General features: G+C 54.6%; 1 protein-coding gene across 4 annotated transcripts in view; it reads right to left on the reverse strand.

The window, feature by feature from the left end:
• Positions 1-360: 360 nt before the first annotated feature.
• Positions 361-15,924, reverse strand: part of BCL11B (BCL11 transcription factor B) — a 93,973-nt gene continuing 78,409 nt past the window's right edge. For 3 of the 4 annotated variants that reach the window (XM_084966266.1, XM_084966264.1, XM_084966265.1), the window contains one exon: positions 361-5,179. In XM_084966266.1, the coding sequence (XP_084822392.1) occupies positions 3,135-5,179 (2,045 nt within the window). In that variant the 3' untranslated portion in view covers positions 361-3,134. 4 annotated transcript variants of the gene reach the window in all.

The raw sequence follows: 15,924 nt of genomic DNA on the forward strand, positions 1-15,924 counted from the left end.
GAAATGCTACCGACATCTTTACAAAAACTGATTTTTCCACTCAACACGAATACAGAATTTCCCGTCTGGTCTGCTGTGGCCACACCAGGGAGCCTTGATGCAAGGTTGGGGGCGTTCAGAGTGAAGCCCTATCTATTCCAACAGTCCTTTGTCGAGGCCAATTCCGACAAAAATATATACAACTAAAATGATTTGTGAACCAAAGCATTTACCTACTTCCTTTTGTTTCTTTTCCTCAGAGGTTGTCAAACAACCTTTTTTTTTTTTTTTTCTCCTGTACAATAGGACTTAACATACAAATTTTTTTTTGCAATATTTTATCCTGCCAAATTAAAAAAATATATTATGGCAGCCTGCTTGTTTTTGTTTTTTTTTTCTTTTTATTTCCAAATTCACTAACAAAAAGGTACATTAAATCCCTTTAAAAGGACAAGCTTACAGTTAAAAAATTACAAGCTCCAGTAAAAATACAGCAAGTGCCTACATTATATGAACCAACCAATATATCCATTCCAGAGGGAGGTGGGAGGAGAAAAATAAGTACAGATCAGAAATGTGGATTTTTTTTTTTCTCTGCAAAGCAATAACAATATTAAGCACTTTTTTTTCTACATACTTTTTCTACATGGTGTAGCAATCCCCTTTTAATCCCCCAATACAAGTTTCTATACATTTTTTTTTTGAAATAAAAATTCAACACCCAAGGCAGAAAAAAATTTACTAAAACTCCGACTTTACAGTTACTGTGACAAGAACAAATTATTAGAGACCCACCATTTAAATTTTACTGCAACATTTTCAAGGAAAAGAAAAGGGTTTTTTTTTTTTTCTTGTTTTGTCAAATGCCCAGGCATTCTCGATTATTACAAATACTGGTCCACTTTTACAGTAATCAAGAAATTTTAATATATATAATATATACTAAAACCCCGTCACCAAAAGAAAACAATATACACGCAGCCGTTGTGGCATTTTTTTTGTAACCTATTAAGCAAACTTTGAAAAAAAAAATGATCGCTCCAACACACATACACACAATTTTTTTTTACCCTTGTATGTATCCAATACTGTAAACGTATTTTTAAGACAGAGTGCACTAAATTTAACTTTAGAAAAAAATTAGCCGTTGTTCCTGAATTGTTTTTGTTTTTTCATTCAACGATAGCAACTTGTAACTTGTGTCACTTGAGTTTTAATTCAGCAGTAAATCACCTCCACTCCACATGTAAGCAGCGTTGTCCCACAGACAAAAGGGGCTGAGGATAATTCAGCTAGTGATGTCCAAGGTTGTGCTGGGTTTATTTCTTCATTTGATTGGGTCTTATGGCATTGTCATGTCTTCAACCAGGATTTTTAAAAATTTATTTAAAGGAAATGTGGCTTTGTTTGTTTCTAAAGAAATGTACTTTTCTCGTTTTACTTTTTTAAAAAGTCTTTTCATTTCAAAAAAAAAAAAAAAAGGTTTTGCATTTGTCTCAAGAGACTCAAATAGGAAGATCAGTTTTCAAGGCACTCACATCAAATTGAATGGCAGTAGAAAAACTGTCCAATAAATTATTATTTTATTTTGTTCTTTATAGTGCCAGTATTGTGAATGCCACGCTTAGCAATACTGACACTCAATCTCAGCGGTCCCTTGCAGTTTAACCCACCTCTGGGCCAAAATGAAGAAGATGCTGCAATTTCTTGTTTAGAAGCCATTTAATTTAAATGCAAACAAAAGCTTTAAAGTGCGGGTCAACAGAATCCAAATGTCTAATCTCAACAGTCCAATGTTTAGTACTTTCCAACCTAATGGGACAGAAAAACAAACAAACAAACAAACAAAAAACACACACACCAAAAAAAACCTGGGAAGTAGCGCTGGGTACCTCCGGGTGGAACTCTTCCCGATTTCTGGTAAAAAGGGAACTGAAATTCACGAGATTTCCCCCTGCCTGTCTGCACCAGGGCATCAGGATGCATGACAAGAGAGAATGCGAACTTCCCTCATTTTGCCATCAGGACACTTGTCTGCTTGAGAAACGATCGGTTGTCCCCTGTAGCAACATGTGACTTAGGATTTCTGTGGTGGGGGTGATTAAAAAGCTAGAGAGAAGCAGTCAAGCCAGGAGACGCCTGAAAGGACACCGCTGGTTTCTTGTGTTTGGAGTTCCTGCGGGCCACCACCATCCACCCCCCAAAAGTATCCCCAGCCCATCGGAGGCAGTCTAATCTACCGCAAATAGCGAAGGGGGCATCTCAGGGCACATCGACATTCCAAGAAATGGAGATCGGCCAGAAATGCACAGTTTTAGAACGCTCTTGGGCCATCTCCCTCAAAAACCCCTGGGTCTCTGGCAGTGCTGAGGTTTTTTGGTGGGTGGGGATGCCTCTCCCCACGCCGCCACCACCACGCAAAGGTTTCCTCATGTACGGTAGGGTTGAAATCAACACAGAAAAGGCCTCTGTTATTTGGGACAACATCAGTGCTGCATCCCCATATTCCAAATCTGAAACAAAGTGCTACAACTTTAAAGATTGTTATCGCTGTACATCTGCACCCCCCCTTTAAAAAAAAAAACAAAAAGCATGCCACTTTTTATTTCAGGACTGAAAAAAGAAGGACTAAAAAAGTAAACAACTTTCAAAGTCATTTAAGTGTTGGCTTCTTCACAAGAAATTACACATGCTTAGCTTAGATTTCAAAAAAGCAGCGCCCTCCCCCCCAAAATTATAATTTAAAAGATGTTTCCCCTCTAGATAGCTTGGGAGTCATTGCTCAGGCTACTACCGGGTTTAAAAAAAAACAAAAAAGGAAGAAACTGAAGAAGGGATGGCTACCCAACAAAATCTCTTAAAGGAATTTCAACAGAAAGAATAATAATAAAAAGTACCTGCACATGCCAAAAAAATTACAAAACCCAATAAATACAGAAATTATTGCACAGTTAAAAGGCTCCACAATTTTTACTGCCTTAATCAACCCTCGGGTTTCCATAGGACTTCGCAGACACAGGTTAGGTTGGAGGGGCCGCCTCCCCCGGGCTGCCGAGTGGCGGTGACGACGACGACGACGCGGCGGCAAGTCAGCATTCTCTCGCTTGGCAACGGGGCCACTGTACAGGTGCGCGGGGGCCCGGGGCCGCGCGCGCTTAGCTCCTCTCGGCCTGCTCGATTTTGACGTCGTTAGTCAGCAAGTGCTCGCCGTGCCACTTTTTCATGTGTTTCTCCAGGGTGCTGTAGACGCTGAAGGGCATCTGGCAGATGTCGCAGCGGTACACCTCCTTGCCGATCTGCCCGTGCGTCTTCATGTGGCGCGTGAGCTTGCTGCTCTGCGCGCACGCGTAGTTGCACAGCTCGCACTTGTAAGGCCGCTCGCCGGTGTGGCTCCGCCGGTGCACCGTCAGGTTGCTGCAGTTCTTGAACACCTTGCCGCAGTACTCGCACGTGTCGCTGCGCCGGCCCTCCTTGGAGCTCGGCCGCCCGGGGCCCGGGCCACCCAGGTGCGGCGTGCTGCCCCCGCTGGCCGTGCCGCTGCGGCCCGACAGGCCGCCGTCCAGCAGGTCCCCGGGCGGCGTGGAGAAGCGCAGGCTGCCGTTCTCGGACGAGTGCTCGGACGACGTGGCGAAGGGCGACTGGCGCGCGTCCGTGAAGCCCAGGAAGGGGTCCTTCATGAAGTGCCGGGACGCCGCGTAGCCCACGAGCCACTGCGAGTACACGTTCTCGGACGGGATGAGCGCGGCGGGCGGCAGCTCCAGGTCCTTCTCCACCTTGATGCGCTTGGCCGCGCTGTTGAGCCCGGGGCTGGGCAGCGGCGCCGGCTTGCGCGGGAAGAGGCCCGGGAAGGGCTCGGCGCCCGGCGCGAAGCCGCCGCCGCGCCCGTTGACCGCGCCGCCCGGGCCCGCGTCCCCGCAGCCGCCCGCGTCGTCGTCGTCGCCCGGGTCGCCGCCCGCCGCGCGCTTCAGGAAGGCGCCGCGCTTCTGCTTGTCGGCCAGCAGCTCGCCGTACTGCGGCAGCGCGCCCAGGCCCACGTTCTCCATGACCTTGCCCAGCACCAGCGCCTTCTCGTCGGCCAGCGCCTTGGCCGCGCCGCCCGCGCCCGGCACCCCGGCCACGCCGCCGCCGCCGCCCCCGTTCTCACGGTTGCGGCTCAGCTCCGAGTCCATGCTGAAGCTCGACTCGGGCCGGCTCTCGTTCTCCAGCAGCAGCTCCTCCTCTTCCTCCTCCTCCTCTTCATCCTCCTCCTCGGGCTCGTGGCCCAGCGACGGGTCACTCTCGTGGTGGCGGAAGTCGCCGTCGGCCGCCTTGAGGCCCTCGCCGGCCAGCTCGCTGGTGCCGGGCTCCGGGGAGCTGGCGGCCGAGAGCCCGTCGTCGGAGCGGCCGGCCAGCGAGCCGGCCTTGTGCATGTGCGTCTTCATGTGGCGCTTGAGCTTGCTCGCCTGCGAGCACGCGTGGTCGCACAGCTGGCACTTGTAGGGCTTCTCGCCCGTGTGGCTGCGCCGGTGCACGATGAGATTGCTCTGGAACTTGAAGGTCTTGCCGCAGAACTCGCACGACTTGCTCTTGGCGGGCGGCTGCGGGGGCGGCGTGCCGCCGGGGGGCATGGGCGGCAGCGGCGGCGTGCTCAGGAACGGGGACTTGGGGCTGGGCTGGAAGGGGTTCAGGAGCCGGTGCATAGGGTTGCCGCGGCCCGGCGACACAGGCGGCGGCGTGGAGCTGTTGCCCGCCAGCTCGCGGAGCCGCCGCGAGAAGTCCATGGCGGGCGAGTCGATGGCCATGGGGTTCAGGCGCATGACTCGGTCGAAGGCACTGGGGTGCTGGGCGACGAGTCCCATCTCCTCGGCACTGAGGCGGTGCGGGTCCAGGTGGTGGCGCGGCGGCGGGCTGAAGAGCGGCGGCGTGCCGGGCAGGCGGCCCTCGCCGAAGCCCGGGTGGTCCCGCAGGATGGGGCCCGTCATGCGCAGCAGGTTGAAGGGGTTGCTGTCGCCCAGGAAATTCATGAGCGGGGACTGGGCCACGGCCTCGGGCCCCAGCGGCGGCGGGATGGTGAGCCGCGGCGTGAGCGAGCTGCTGGCCGGCCCGGGCTCCAGGTAGATGCGGAAGCCGTGCGTGTTCTGCGCGTGCTGCAGCAGGAACCACGCGCTGTTGAAGGGCTGCTTGCATGTTGTGCAAATGTAGCTGGAAGGCTCATCTTTACCTGGGGAGACACACGGACAGAAAGGCAGAGAGAAAGCGTGAGAGGCGGCCAGGGCGCGCGCACCGCAGGGCCACTGGCCCTGGAGGGCATCCGCGGATGTCCGCGGCGGCCGCCGGACCCCTCCTGAACAGGCCCAGGCCTGCGAGAGCGACATACCCCCGGCAGAGGGACCGGGAACCTGCTCTGTGGGCAGGTGGTCGACAACGCCCAGATCGAGCATGGACTTCAGCCAGTTAGACCTTGGTTTATGCCCCTAAAATACAGGGTCCCTTACACCCATTATCTCAAAGGCCAGAGGAGCTGTGTTGGGGAGAATGCCTGATTCCAAGCGCAGGGAGTATCGGCCGGCTGGACAGCTGGACGGCAGAAAAGAAGGCGGAGCACACGTCGAGCATTCAGCGCCCTCCTCACACCAGCCACAGTTGGATCCGCATTGTCAAGCAAGGCCCTGGGGGCGTTCAGAGGGCAAGAATTCTCGTGGGGGCTGTCCTGTGCCTTGCAGGGGGTTCAGGCGCATCCCCAGCCTCTGCCTACTAGAAGCCAGGAGCACTCTGCTCCCCAGTCATGAGGGTCAAAAATCTCTCCAGGCACTGCCAAATGTGGGGGGGCGGGGGACTGGCAAAACTGCCCTGGCCCCCATCACTCAGCAAAATATGATCCAAGGAGGTTCTGAAAAACACACTGAATCACCTTGTAAACATTTTAAGGGAACTAGCTGATACCCCTGTGTCGTTTAGGATTTTTTTTTTTTTTTTTTTTTTTTTTTGGCTTTTCTAGGGCCGCACCCATGGCATATGGAGGTTCCCAGGCTAGGGGTCTAATCGGAGTTCTACCTGCTGGCCTACGTCAGAGCCGCAGCAACGTGGGATCCGAGCCACGTCTGTGACCCACACCACAGCTCACGGCAACGCTGGATCCCCGACCCACTGAGCAAGGCCAGGGATCCAACCCGAATCCTCATGGATACTAGCCAGGTTCGTTTCCACTGAGCCACCACGGGACCGCCCAAGCACTGTCTAATTTCAACACGGATGTGTAGCGACAGAGGAAATTCAGCATGTTGTAAAGATCACGACTGGGTGATGGCTCCCACCCGCATTGCTCGAATGGCCTCACACAAGTTCCCCCCCAGCAGTAGTGTCTAACCTGGCCTCTACAGACGCCAGGCGGGGGCAGGGGTGGCCACTGGCCTACGTGAGGTCATGAAGTCCTGTGCCAGAAATGCTGAGTGAAGGAATGTCACATCTGACAAGACAGTCAGGATGAATGGCAGCAAGCAGGGATTTGTGACAAACTGGCACTGGTGGCATCAGGAGCAAATCCGAGTGGACACTGGTGGCACAGAACCAACACGTCCCTGTCTGTGTCCCTCACTGGAGCAGTCACTGCATGGAGCCTGCATGTTCCATCCAGAGCCGGTCCTGTGGCCGCTGTCCTTGACCTACAGGTGAAACTGGCTGCGTCTCCAGCCAGACTCTCTCCTGATGCCTCCCGTGGATGGGGCGGGTGTGGGCAGGCCCTGCCTCCCACCATCAGATCTGCTCACTGACCAGGGAAGGAAAAGGGAACAGGACATCACAGCCACAATCTTGAAAACCCCCTTTTGTTTTTTCAGACTTTCTTGTACCTGGGAGATTTGAACGCTGATAAAGTACAGTAGCTGCAGGCATGTTCCTTACCATAGGCTGGGTCCGTGTGTGTGTGTGTCGGGGGGGGGGGGGGGGAAGCCAACCCCCATCTCCCCGGGAGATTCACCCACAAACTACGCTTCTCCAGGGCTTCACCCTTAGCAGTAAAAACCAAGCGGCTCCGGGACCAGATGCCCCGAGTTCTGTACAGTTTAGACCCAACAGGTACCAAGGGCCTGCACCCCCGCAAACCAGGCAGGGGGGCAGGGTGGAGAGTCTCCCAGACACAGAGCCAACTGGGCCAGATCACCTACTGCCAGAAACCAAGACATGCCTCCCAAGCCCGGTGTCTGCACGCGGGCCTCACTGCACACTCGTGTCTTGTTTGGTCTGCATGTTTGGTGGTTGAGACCAGTGTGGGGAGCCGGTATAGGCGGTGGGGGGGTGGGGGGAGAAAGGAAAAAAGAGCTCTAAAGTTCAGAGCTTCTTCTAAGTTCTTCTTCTTCTAAGTTCAGCTTTACCTCACACACAGCTCCCAGAGAAATTCTGAGACGATTCTCTTTCTCCAGGATGCCTGGGTACCTGCCTTCCCCCAGTTACATCTGCATGATTCGGTTCCCCATGTGGGCACCTCCGAGGGGGGCTGCCCCCCCGAAAACAGGCAGGAGGCCCTAGGCTGGAGCAGGCAGGCCGCTGCACTCCCCAGCCCCCCTTGCTGTGTGCCACACCGCTGGCACAGAAAAGCACCTGCTTCTTGGCGGCACCGGCTCCTTCCCTAGCTTATTGGTTAATGGATGTGGGGAGCAGAACTCTCCCCTCAGACAGGCTCACAGGAGGACTGGCCAGCAGCCATCGTATGCAGAGTCCCCCTCAAACTTTTTTCTGGAGCAAGGCACAATAAATAAGTAATACATAAGAAGATAAATAAAAACTCCCTTTCTGACCAGCCGCTAAAAACACAAATGAAGCGCCACTTCCACGAGGTCATAGGCCTTCACGTGAAGCTCTGTACCCTGGCTGCAGCCACTCTCATTAATCGAGTGACGGCCCACGGCTGCTTGGCTCCTCGTGTTTTTAAGTCGGGCCCCCTCCCTTGGCCCAGTCGCCTTTGTCCTCATCTTCATGTCCTTCATGTCTCCAGAGCACTTCCTGTTTCTTATTCTGATGTCCACACAGTTTCTAGAAAGTTTTATGGCTCCTGAGGAATGCAGGTATCAGAAGCCAGCGCAGAACTCCCGGGCAGGCCAAGAATGAAGACTGCAATGCAGCCAGAATGGCCCATTAAAATATATATGTATTTTTAAAACTCAAATGGCAGCTGCCGAGAAGCATGTAGTTGCATGTTCTAAAGAACTCGGATGTTTCCATTTCTTGTTTAAAATTAAAAAAAAAAAAAAAAAGAGCAAAAGATACTTTTAAGATTCTAACTGAAGCCGCCTGGGGAGGAGGTTACCTGTCCATCAGGTGGGGAAGCGTTCTGTGTTGTATCCATCGAATGGGATCCCAGGGCCCCTCTTCCCCCACCCCTGAACCAACTTGGTTCCCCCACGTCCCTCCACTGCAGGTGGCAATGTTCATTGCAGGTGACTCACTTCCCAGGACCTGACAGCTTCCAATACTTTTTAAATCTCCCAGCCCTCAAAGGCGCTCCCTAAACAACGCTCTTTCTACTCTCCTGGAATTTCCTTTGAAAATAAAACGTTCTTTTCCATGTCACCACTCCTGGTTATCTTTCGCCTGGAAGTAGCCTTCAACACGGGGGCTGCTCGCTTTTTGAGAACTGAACCATGTCAGAGAAGAGCCACTTGGAACATTTTTTTTTATTTTTCTCTTCGCCACCTTGCTGAGTATTTTAAAGCCCCCACACACATGGTCGCAGACGGCTCGTGTTTAAACGCAGAAGACCCCTGGGAGCCGGCTGCTTCAGACTCAGGGCTGTCACCCCGTCCTGGAGCTCCAGGCCACCTGCCGGGGGAGGGGGCTGGAAGATCCACCTTCGCCGGCGGCCCAGAGAGGATCCATGTCCCAAGACGCTGCCACTGTGGCTGCTGGGGTTCCAATGGATAGGTCCATGCCGAAGAGATTCAGAAGCAACCTAGCCAGCAATGCAGCCTACAGACCCAGAAACGTCAGCTGCACTCGGATCCTTCCATCGGGCTTGGAGACACAGAATCCAGGGCCCACGTTTTCCTGGTCTGCTTGCGCGCTTCCTTCCTCAGACATATTAGAATCCACTGGACCTTCTTGGCTCTGCACGCTCCAAAGGGAGACCTGTATGTTTTTCTCAAATTCCAAATCCTCCCTGCAACCTCTCAGTTACGAGAACCCTGGACAGCAGCCCGGGTGCCTACCTCTGCCTTATTTGCGGCAGAGTGATATCAATCGAGGTACCTAACCTCTCTGAGCCTCGGTTTCCTCATCAGTGGAGGGGGAACAACACGCCTGCTTCCGAGGAGGGACGAGGGAGCAAACGAGATCCCGCACGTGGACACACCCGACAAAATCTGCGCATCACCGTGCAGGTGTTACGGCTGGGCTCTGCATGTTTCATTTTTTTATGATCCGTCTTGTACCTGGCAGTGGCTGGTTCAGGGAAGCCTTCCTGCGTAAGGCTGGCAGTAATAAAACCGCGGCGGAATTTTAAAGCAGCCTGCCTGATGCAGTCGAGGTGCCAGGGAAGTCAAAACATGCAAACGCTGAGGAAACATCATTTTTTATTGTGACTCTTGGGAACCAACCTGCAGTTGGGCTCCTGCAACGCAAGGCTACTCTCCCTCTGCTAGGAGCTGTTTGGTGTTTTGTGTGTTTTTTTTCTTTAATGAGCATTTAAATAATTGTTCATCCTTATTATTCGGGTTCCTGAAATAACACCAATAAAGGTATCAGGGATGCTCAATGAAAAGCACACCTGAGTTATTATTCAATAAAAAGGCCGTAATTGAGCGCCAGAGTTTAAGAGGCCCCTCCTAAGGCTAAGCGATAGCAAATAGAAGGGGATTCCTGCCTGGGGGGAATGTGGTCGTTCATGGCTGCTCAAGAGGGAGCGGCAAGCAGACGCCACCTCCCAGTTCAAGCAGGGGATTGCCAGCCCAGGTCTTTCTCCCCCAAAAGCTGGAGGCAGAAATGAGAAGCCTGACACTTGGACACGAAAGTCAGAACTGGGTCTTGGCTTCTACACAGAGCACTCTGCAGTTTGCAGGGCTCTTGACTGTTGGTTTGGCATTTCAGCATCCCTCACGTGACCTCTGAGGGAGGCAGGTCAAGGACCACACGCCTGCCAGCGCGTGATGAGCGGGAGCTCAGAGAAGCAGCTCAGGCTTCCCGCTCCATCCCAGCCGCCCCCAGCACCCCTGAGAGATGGGGCGTTCCCTTTACATGTGGCAGGTCCTGTTTCACAATGGAAAGGCCGAGGTCCTCCTGCCACACCATGTGTGTCCTCCCCGTGACGGGCGTAGATTTCCCACTGATGGACCACAGTCGGGTCCACCAGGGTCCCTGGTCTTGGCGGGGACGTGTTTCACGGAGCAGGTGAGCCACTCAGGACCTGGTGGGGGATCATGGGATGCCAGGCAGACCCGTCCAGGGGCAGGCTGGCTGCTGGACCCAGGGGCCCCTGGGCAGGCCCCTTCCCCTTTCTGGATTTCGGGGTGCCCAGTGTCCAAGAAGAGGGCCGGATTCACTGGTCAACCACCCAGTCTTTCTCCAGAATCCATGCCTGCCAACAACGCCATCTCCTCCGTCCCAAAGTGATGGCATTTATGATCACTATTGTCTCTAGGAGGTCCTGTCGTGGCTCAGCGGTCAAGGAAGCTGACTAGCATCCATGAGGACGCAGGTTCAACCCCTGGCCTCGTTCAGTGCGTTAAAGATCTTGCGTTGCCGTGAGCTGCGGTGTAGGTCACAGATGCGGCTCAGATCTGGTGTTTGTGGTGGTGGTGTAGGCCAGCAGCTGCAGCTCCAATTCGATCCCTGGCCTGGGAACCCCCATGTGCCGCGGGTGCAGCCCTAAAAAGCAAAAAAAAAAAAAAAAAAAATCACCATTATCTCCCGATCAGGAGACCACTTATTGGGCTAAAGACTGCCTCCCCTTTTCCCCTTTCGTGACCCCAGAAAGAAAATGTCCACTGGTCTTGGTTAAGTTTTGTGTTCAGATTATTTCTGAGCCTGGTCATTGATTGACAAAACCTATACGTGTCCCTGCTTGTTCTGAATGCTTCCTCTCAAACAAACCTCAGCCTCCCCAAGACAGACGGCGGAGCTAAGGGAATGATGACAGCAGTCACAATAAACCATTATTAAACCCCCGACATCAGCCGCCCACAGCCAAGAAGAACTGTCCTCACCACAGCTCCCAAGGTCAAGAACTGTCATGGGCACCATTCTACCGAGGAGGAGAGTGAGGCCTGGAAGAGAAGAGGGGTTTGGCTCAAGGCCACACAGCCAGATGTGCTCCAGATAAACACCCCCAATGGAAAGTGGAAAGGGCACCGACCTGGGCGCCTCCCGCTCCCAAGCCCAGGGACCCGGGGGAGGTGACGGGCCCATTGTGTGTCTCTGTACCTCACCTTTCGTTCCAACCACGAGCTAGCGAAACGTGGAGATGCGTTGTTCTTGACTAGAACTGCCACAACTTGGTGAAATCAGGCCGATTATCTCATGGAAAGGTAATAAAAGCGCTTGGCTGGGTGTTGCTGCTGCTGGGGGCGGTGAAAGTAGTAAGAGAACGGCTCCTAATAACCAGTGTGCCTGGTGATGAAGGCCTAAACCAGCCTCTGTCTAACAGAGCCCACGCCCCACCACCAGGGCCCGTGCCAGGCATGCCCAATCCCTCCCCGCACTTGCCCTCCGGGCCTCGGAATCCTCTCTGACCCAGACAGCCATCACCACCACACCGAGGGGGTGTCGGCCTCGCTGCGGTTCCTGGATTCCAGCTCACATGAGCCCAGGACGTGGGGGACCAGGACCGACAGGGCTGAGTGGACGAGGTGGCAGGGTGTGTCCTGCTGGGAGCAGTGACTACACCTGCCTCTCATTCATTCATTGAACGGGCGGGCACTGGAGACGCTTCATCCGCTAGGAATCTGCTGCTACCGAGAGACAGTAGCGCTCAGATTGGGGGGGGGGGCACCTAATAACCTCGGTGATTTCATGAAAAGCACGGGCGCTGCCAGGGCGGCGTTCAGGGTCCCGGGAGAGAGACGCGTTCGAGGGCTGGAGGTGGGGTGAGAACCTGCAACATGAGTATCATGATAACGGCTTACGGGAGCCATAAAGGAGGCTCAGAGAGTGGACGTAAGTTGCACGAGGCCACGTGACTGGCCTTGGGTTATGTATGTAATAAGGATTACCTGGGCCGGATTCCAGGCTCCCTCAAGACCGGGACCCTAGCTGATCTTGTCCACGGCCGTGACCCTGGCCGCCGGCAGGATGACTAACGCACCGTGCCTGAGAATCGCCAGTGCCTGTGTCCGTGCTGTGTTCTGTTTGCGCCCCCCTGGCCGGCGTCGCTGGGTCATCACCAGCAGGACACGTCATCCCCAGTGTCTGCCCAGGTCTGGGTGAACCTGCCCAGGCTGTGCCGTCTGCCCTCCGGGCGAGGCCGCCTCAGGAGCAGGGCGCAGCTCAGACTCAGCAACGCCCCGCTTCCCGGGCTCGCCGGTTGGGGCCCCACCCAGCACGCCCACGCCTCTCTGCTGGCTGTGTTCCAGCCACCGGGCACGCTGAGATGCCAGGTGACTTGAGCAGAGCCCAGCTGCTCCGCCACCACCCTTGTCCACCTCTAAGCCGCCCGGGGAAGAGCGGGTGAGCGGGACAGCCGTCCTCCCTGTGCCCGGAGGAAGCACCGGGCACTCCGCCTCCAGGATCCAGCCAGACTCACTGCCACCTGCGCACTGGCCACACACCCTCCCGTCCTCTCCTTGCCTGAGCTTTTTACACCTCTTTGCACCTGCTGTTTCTGCTGCCTGGAAGGCTTGCCTTCCTTCTCTCCCTGCAAGACATCTGAGACCCAGCCCAAGGGAGCCCCCCCCCCCCGAATTCCCACAGCCTCTGGGAAAGCTACTTGACGCTGGCGACACACACCTTGGCATCATCCACCCTGGACTTTGGTGGGCCGGACTCCCATCCAAGCTGCACGTGCCAGTGGTGGACTTGGGCTCATGACTCTGGAAAGTGAGTTCTAATCCAGATTTTAACTAAATGGGGAACTCGGTCTCATTAAGTTAAGCAAGGGGCCCAAGGTCACATAGCTCCCGGGTGACAGAGCCCAGATTCACACCTAGGTCTGAGCCCAGGGCCTGTGCTGTGGCCAACACACACCTGGCCGCCCGTTCACCAGGACTGCAAACTGCTGTCACCGGCCCCAGCAAAGTGCTCCTGCACCACGCACACCAGCGAGCTGGCCAGCGCCAGCAAGCTGCAGGCTCTGGGCAGGAAACGCCACCCGTAGCTTGGCTGAACAGAAAGAGGCCTAACAAGTGAGAAACCTCACTCAGCAGCAGTCCACCTGCCCCGAGAGCAGCGGAGGTCAGCGTTGTGTTCCAGCTGCCCAGAGTTAACTTGGTCTGAGGAACTGGGCCTCCAGCCCTCACTGCAGCCTCAAACGGAGGCCCCTATGTCCTCCTAGACAGCCAGGTGCACAAAAACACCCACGGATCTAGCTTCGAACAAAAGAGCATCCGGGGAAGTCACAGGACCCAAGGAAAAGGAGTCTTATCCCCGCTTTCTCATCCATTCACTCATCCGTTGTCATTGCGTGCTCGGTGCTAGTCCGCACACACACAGGGACTCCTTGGGGGCATGGGCCACGGGTGGGGGGGCAGGGAGCAGGGGTGGGTTAAGCTGTGGGCACAAAGGATTCTGTGGCACAGCAGGATCTGCCCGGGGGACCTCAGAGCCTCCAGGGAAGGGGCAGGCAGGGCAGGGCGGGGGTGTGCACCAAAGAGAAGGCAGCTCCTCTGTTCCCACCTAAGGAGGTGGGGAAGGGGGGCTGGGAGAGGCGCTGAGAAAGGCTAGCACGGGAGGAGAACTCTGCAAGGGTGCTTCCAGCCATTGGATCCATCCCCTGCTCATCCTGCAGGGTTTCCAGGACAGAGCCGTCCACACCCGCCCACCCTCATCACCCAGACCGAGGCTCAGAGACCCTGCCAGGAGGACACCTGGCTCACGTTCCCATCCTCCTAAGAAAGCCAGGGAGCCTGTCCGGACCACACCCAAGGTCACACCACATCTGGCACCCCAGAAACCATATCGTCGGAGCAAAAGATGAGAGGCCCATCTCGACGCATGTCTGCTGTGTGCCAGGCCCGCGCTGGGCAGAGGGAGGCCCTCAAGGAGCCCGCGGTCCAGGGCAAGATGCTACTGACACCATGGACATCCAGGAAGGGCTCAGGCCACTGGGTCCCTAAGAAAGGCTGTGCCACGTGGTCCAGGACCCAGAGGAGGAGACACTGACAGCCTGGGAGGGTCAGGGGAAACTTCTCCCGGGGGACCCCAGAGCCAAGCTCAGAAGGAAAAATGAGTCTAAAGGGTGTGCCTGGCTGAGGAAACTGCACGCACACAGAGGCGTGGAGGTGGGATCCTGGATTCACGATGGGAGGACCTGGATGTGGAGCTGAAAAGGGAGGTGAGATCCATCCGAGAAGGCTCGGAAAACATGCGAAGAAACAGGACCAGGTACAGACCAAATGCCATGGCGGCGAATTCCATCACAATGAAAACTTTGATTTTTTTTTTCTTCTTCTTTTTACATGTAGGCCACACTCAAGGCCTACTTGAATCACAAATTGTTCAGTATAACAGAATCTCGATACAACAAAGGGGTGGAGGTGAACCCCTTGCAGAGTTTTGCTTCAGACCAGGCCCATTCCTTCCAAATTATGAAAACACTAGATAACAAAGAATTGAAGCTGGAGAGGAGAAAACACAAAAGAGGAAATTTAAAATCCAATCAGTGAGGACCACTAGCCAACGACGGAAGCTGGCGTCTAAGTCCCCTTCTCCAGAAGAAGTCCTATCATGCTAGCACAACTCCTGTCCAAACACCCAAGGCTGTGAAGCCACCTTCAGGAACGGGGTGGTCCAGCTTCTCAGTGGTACAGGGACGTATTCAAACTGAGCCACAGCTGCAGGCACCATGCACCCTAGATTTCCACAGAACAGTCTCGCTTTCAACTGCTCGATTCTGTGGTCACACCAGGTGTGCAGTTCAGGCTCAGGAAACAGCCCCCTGGCCCAAACCCAAGTGACATTGCTGATCGTGCGGGTATCTCAGGGCAGGCTGAGAACTGCGGGGTTTGCTAGTCAGGCGGAAGAACCAGAGGCTGGACACTGGAGTGGTGTTATACGTGGCAACTCATTGACAGTGTTTTTGAAAAAATACAGCACAGGAGTTCCCGTTGTGGCTCAGTGGTTAACGAATCCGACTAGGAACCATGAGGGTGCGGGTTCGGTCCCTGCCCTTGCTCAGTGGGTTAACGATCCGGCGTTGCCATGAGCTGTGGTGTAGGTTGCAGATGCAGCTCGGACCCTGCATTGCTGTGGCTCTGGTGTAGGCTGGCGGCTACAGCTCTGATTTGACCCCTAGCCTGGGAACCTCCCTATGCCGCAGGAGCGGCCCAAGAAATGGCAAAAAGACAAAAAAAAAAGTACAGCACATTCCTCAAGACTCTCTTTATACAGATGACCCCCTTTGCACATGGCACTCAAATGCCCTGGAAATAACACCTTCCCTGAAACAGACAAATGCATTGTTAGGGTCCCCTGAAATGTGCCTTCTATAGATGTCTCTGAAAAGGCCCTCCGCTTGCCCAGTGGGTGCTGATGGGCTGATAGATGAACGGACCCCCCCCCCCCGCCCACAATCCCACAAGACAGAGCTTTTCTGAAAGGATTCTGGAACTCTGGGGACAGGGATTTCACAGAGAACACGAAGAGGAAGCAGAGAGCTAATCATCCTTATCATTTAATGGAAAAATCAAGAGTGACTTAAGAAATAAACAGGCAAAAATAATCCAGCAGTGAGCTGCATGCGCGCTCGAGCGCCGTGTACACACGTGGGCACACGCCGGGCACCTCGCACGCACACGTTCTGGCTGGCCCACCCGGGACGTCTCCTTT

The sequence above is a fragment of the Sus scrofa genome, chromosome 7 (genome assembly GCF_054392235.1).
Source record: "Sus scrofa isolate SSC_HxYL_T2T_F1_AM1 chromosome 7, Sscrofa_HxYL_maternal_Yorkshire_Landrace_v2.0, whole genome shotgun sequence".
In the NCBI taxonomy this organism is placed as follows: Eukaryota; Metazoa; Chordata; class Mammalia; order Artiodactyla; family Suidae; genus Sus; species Sus scrofa.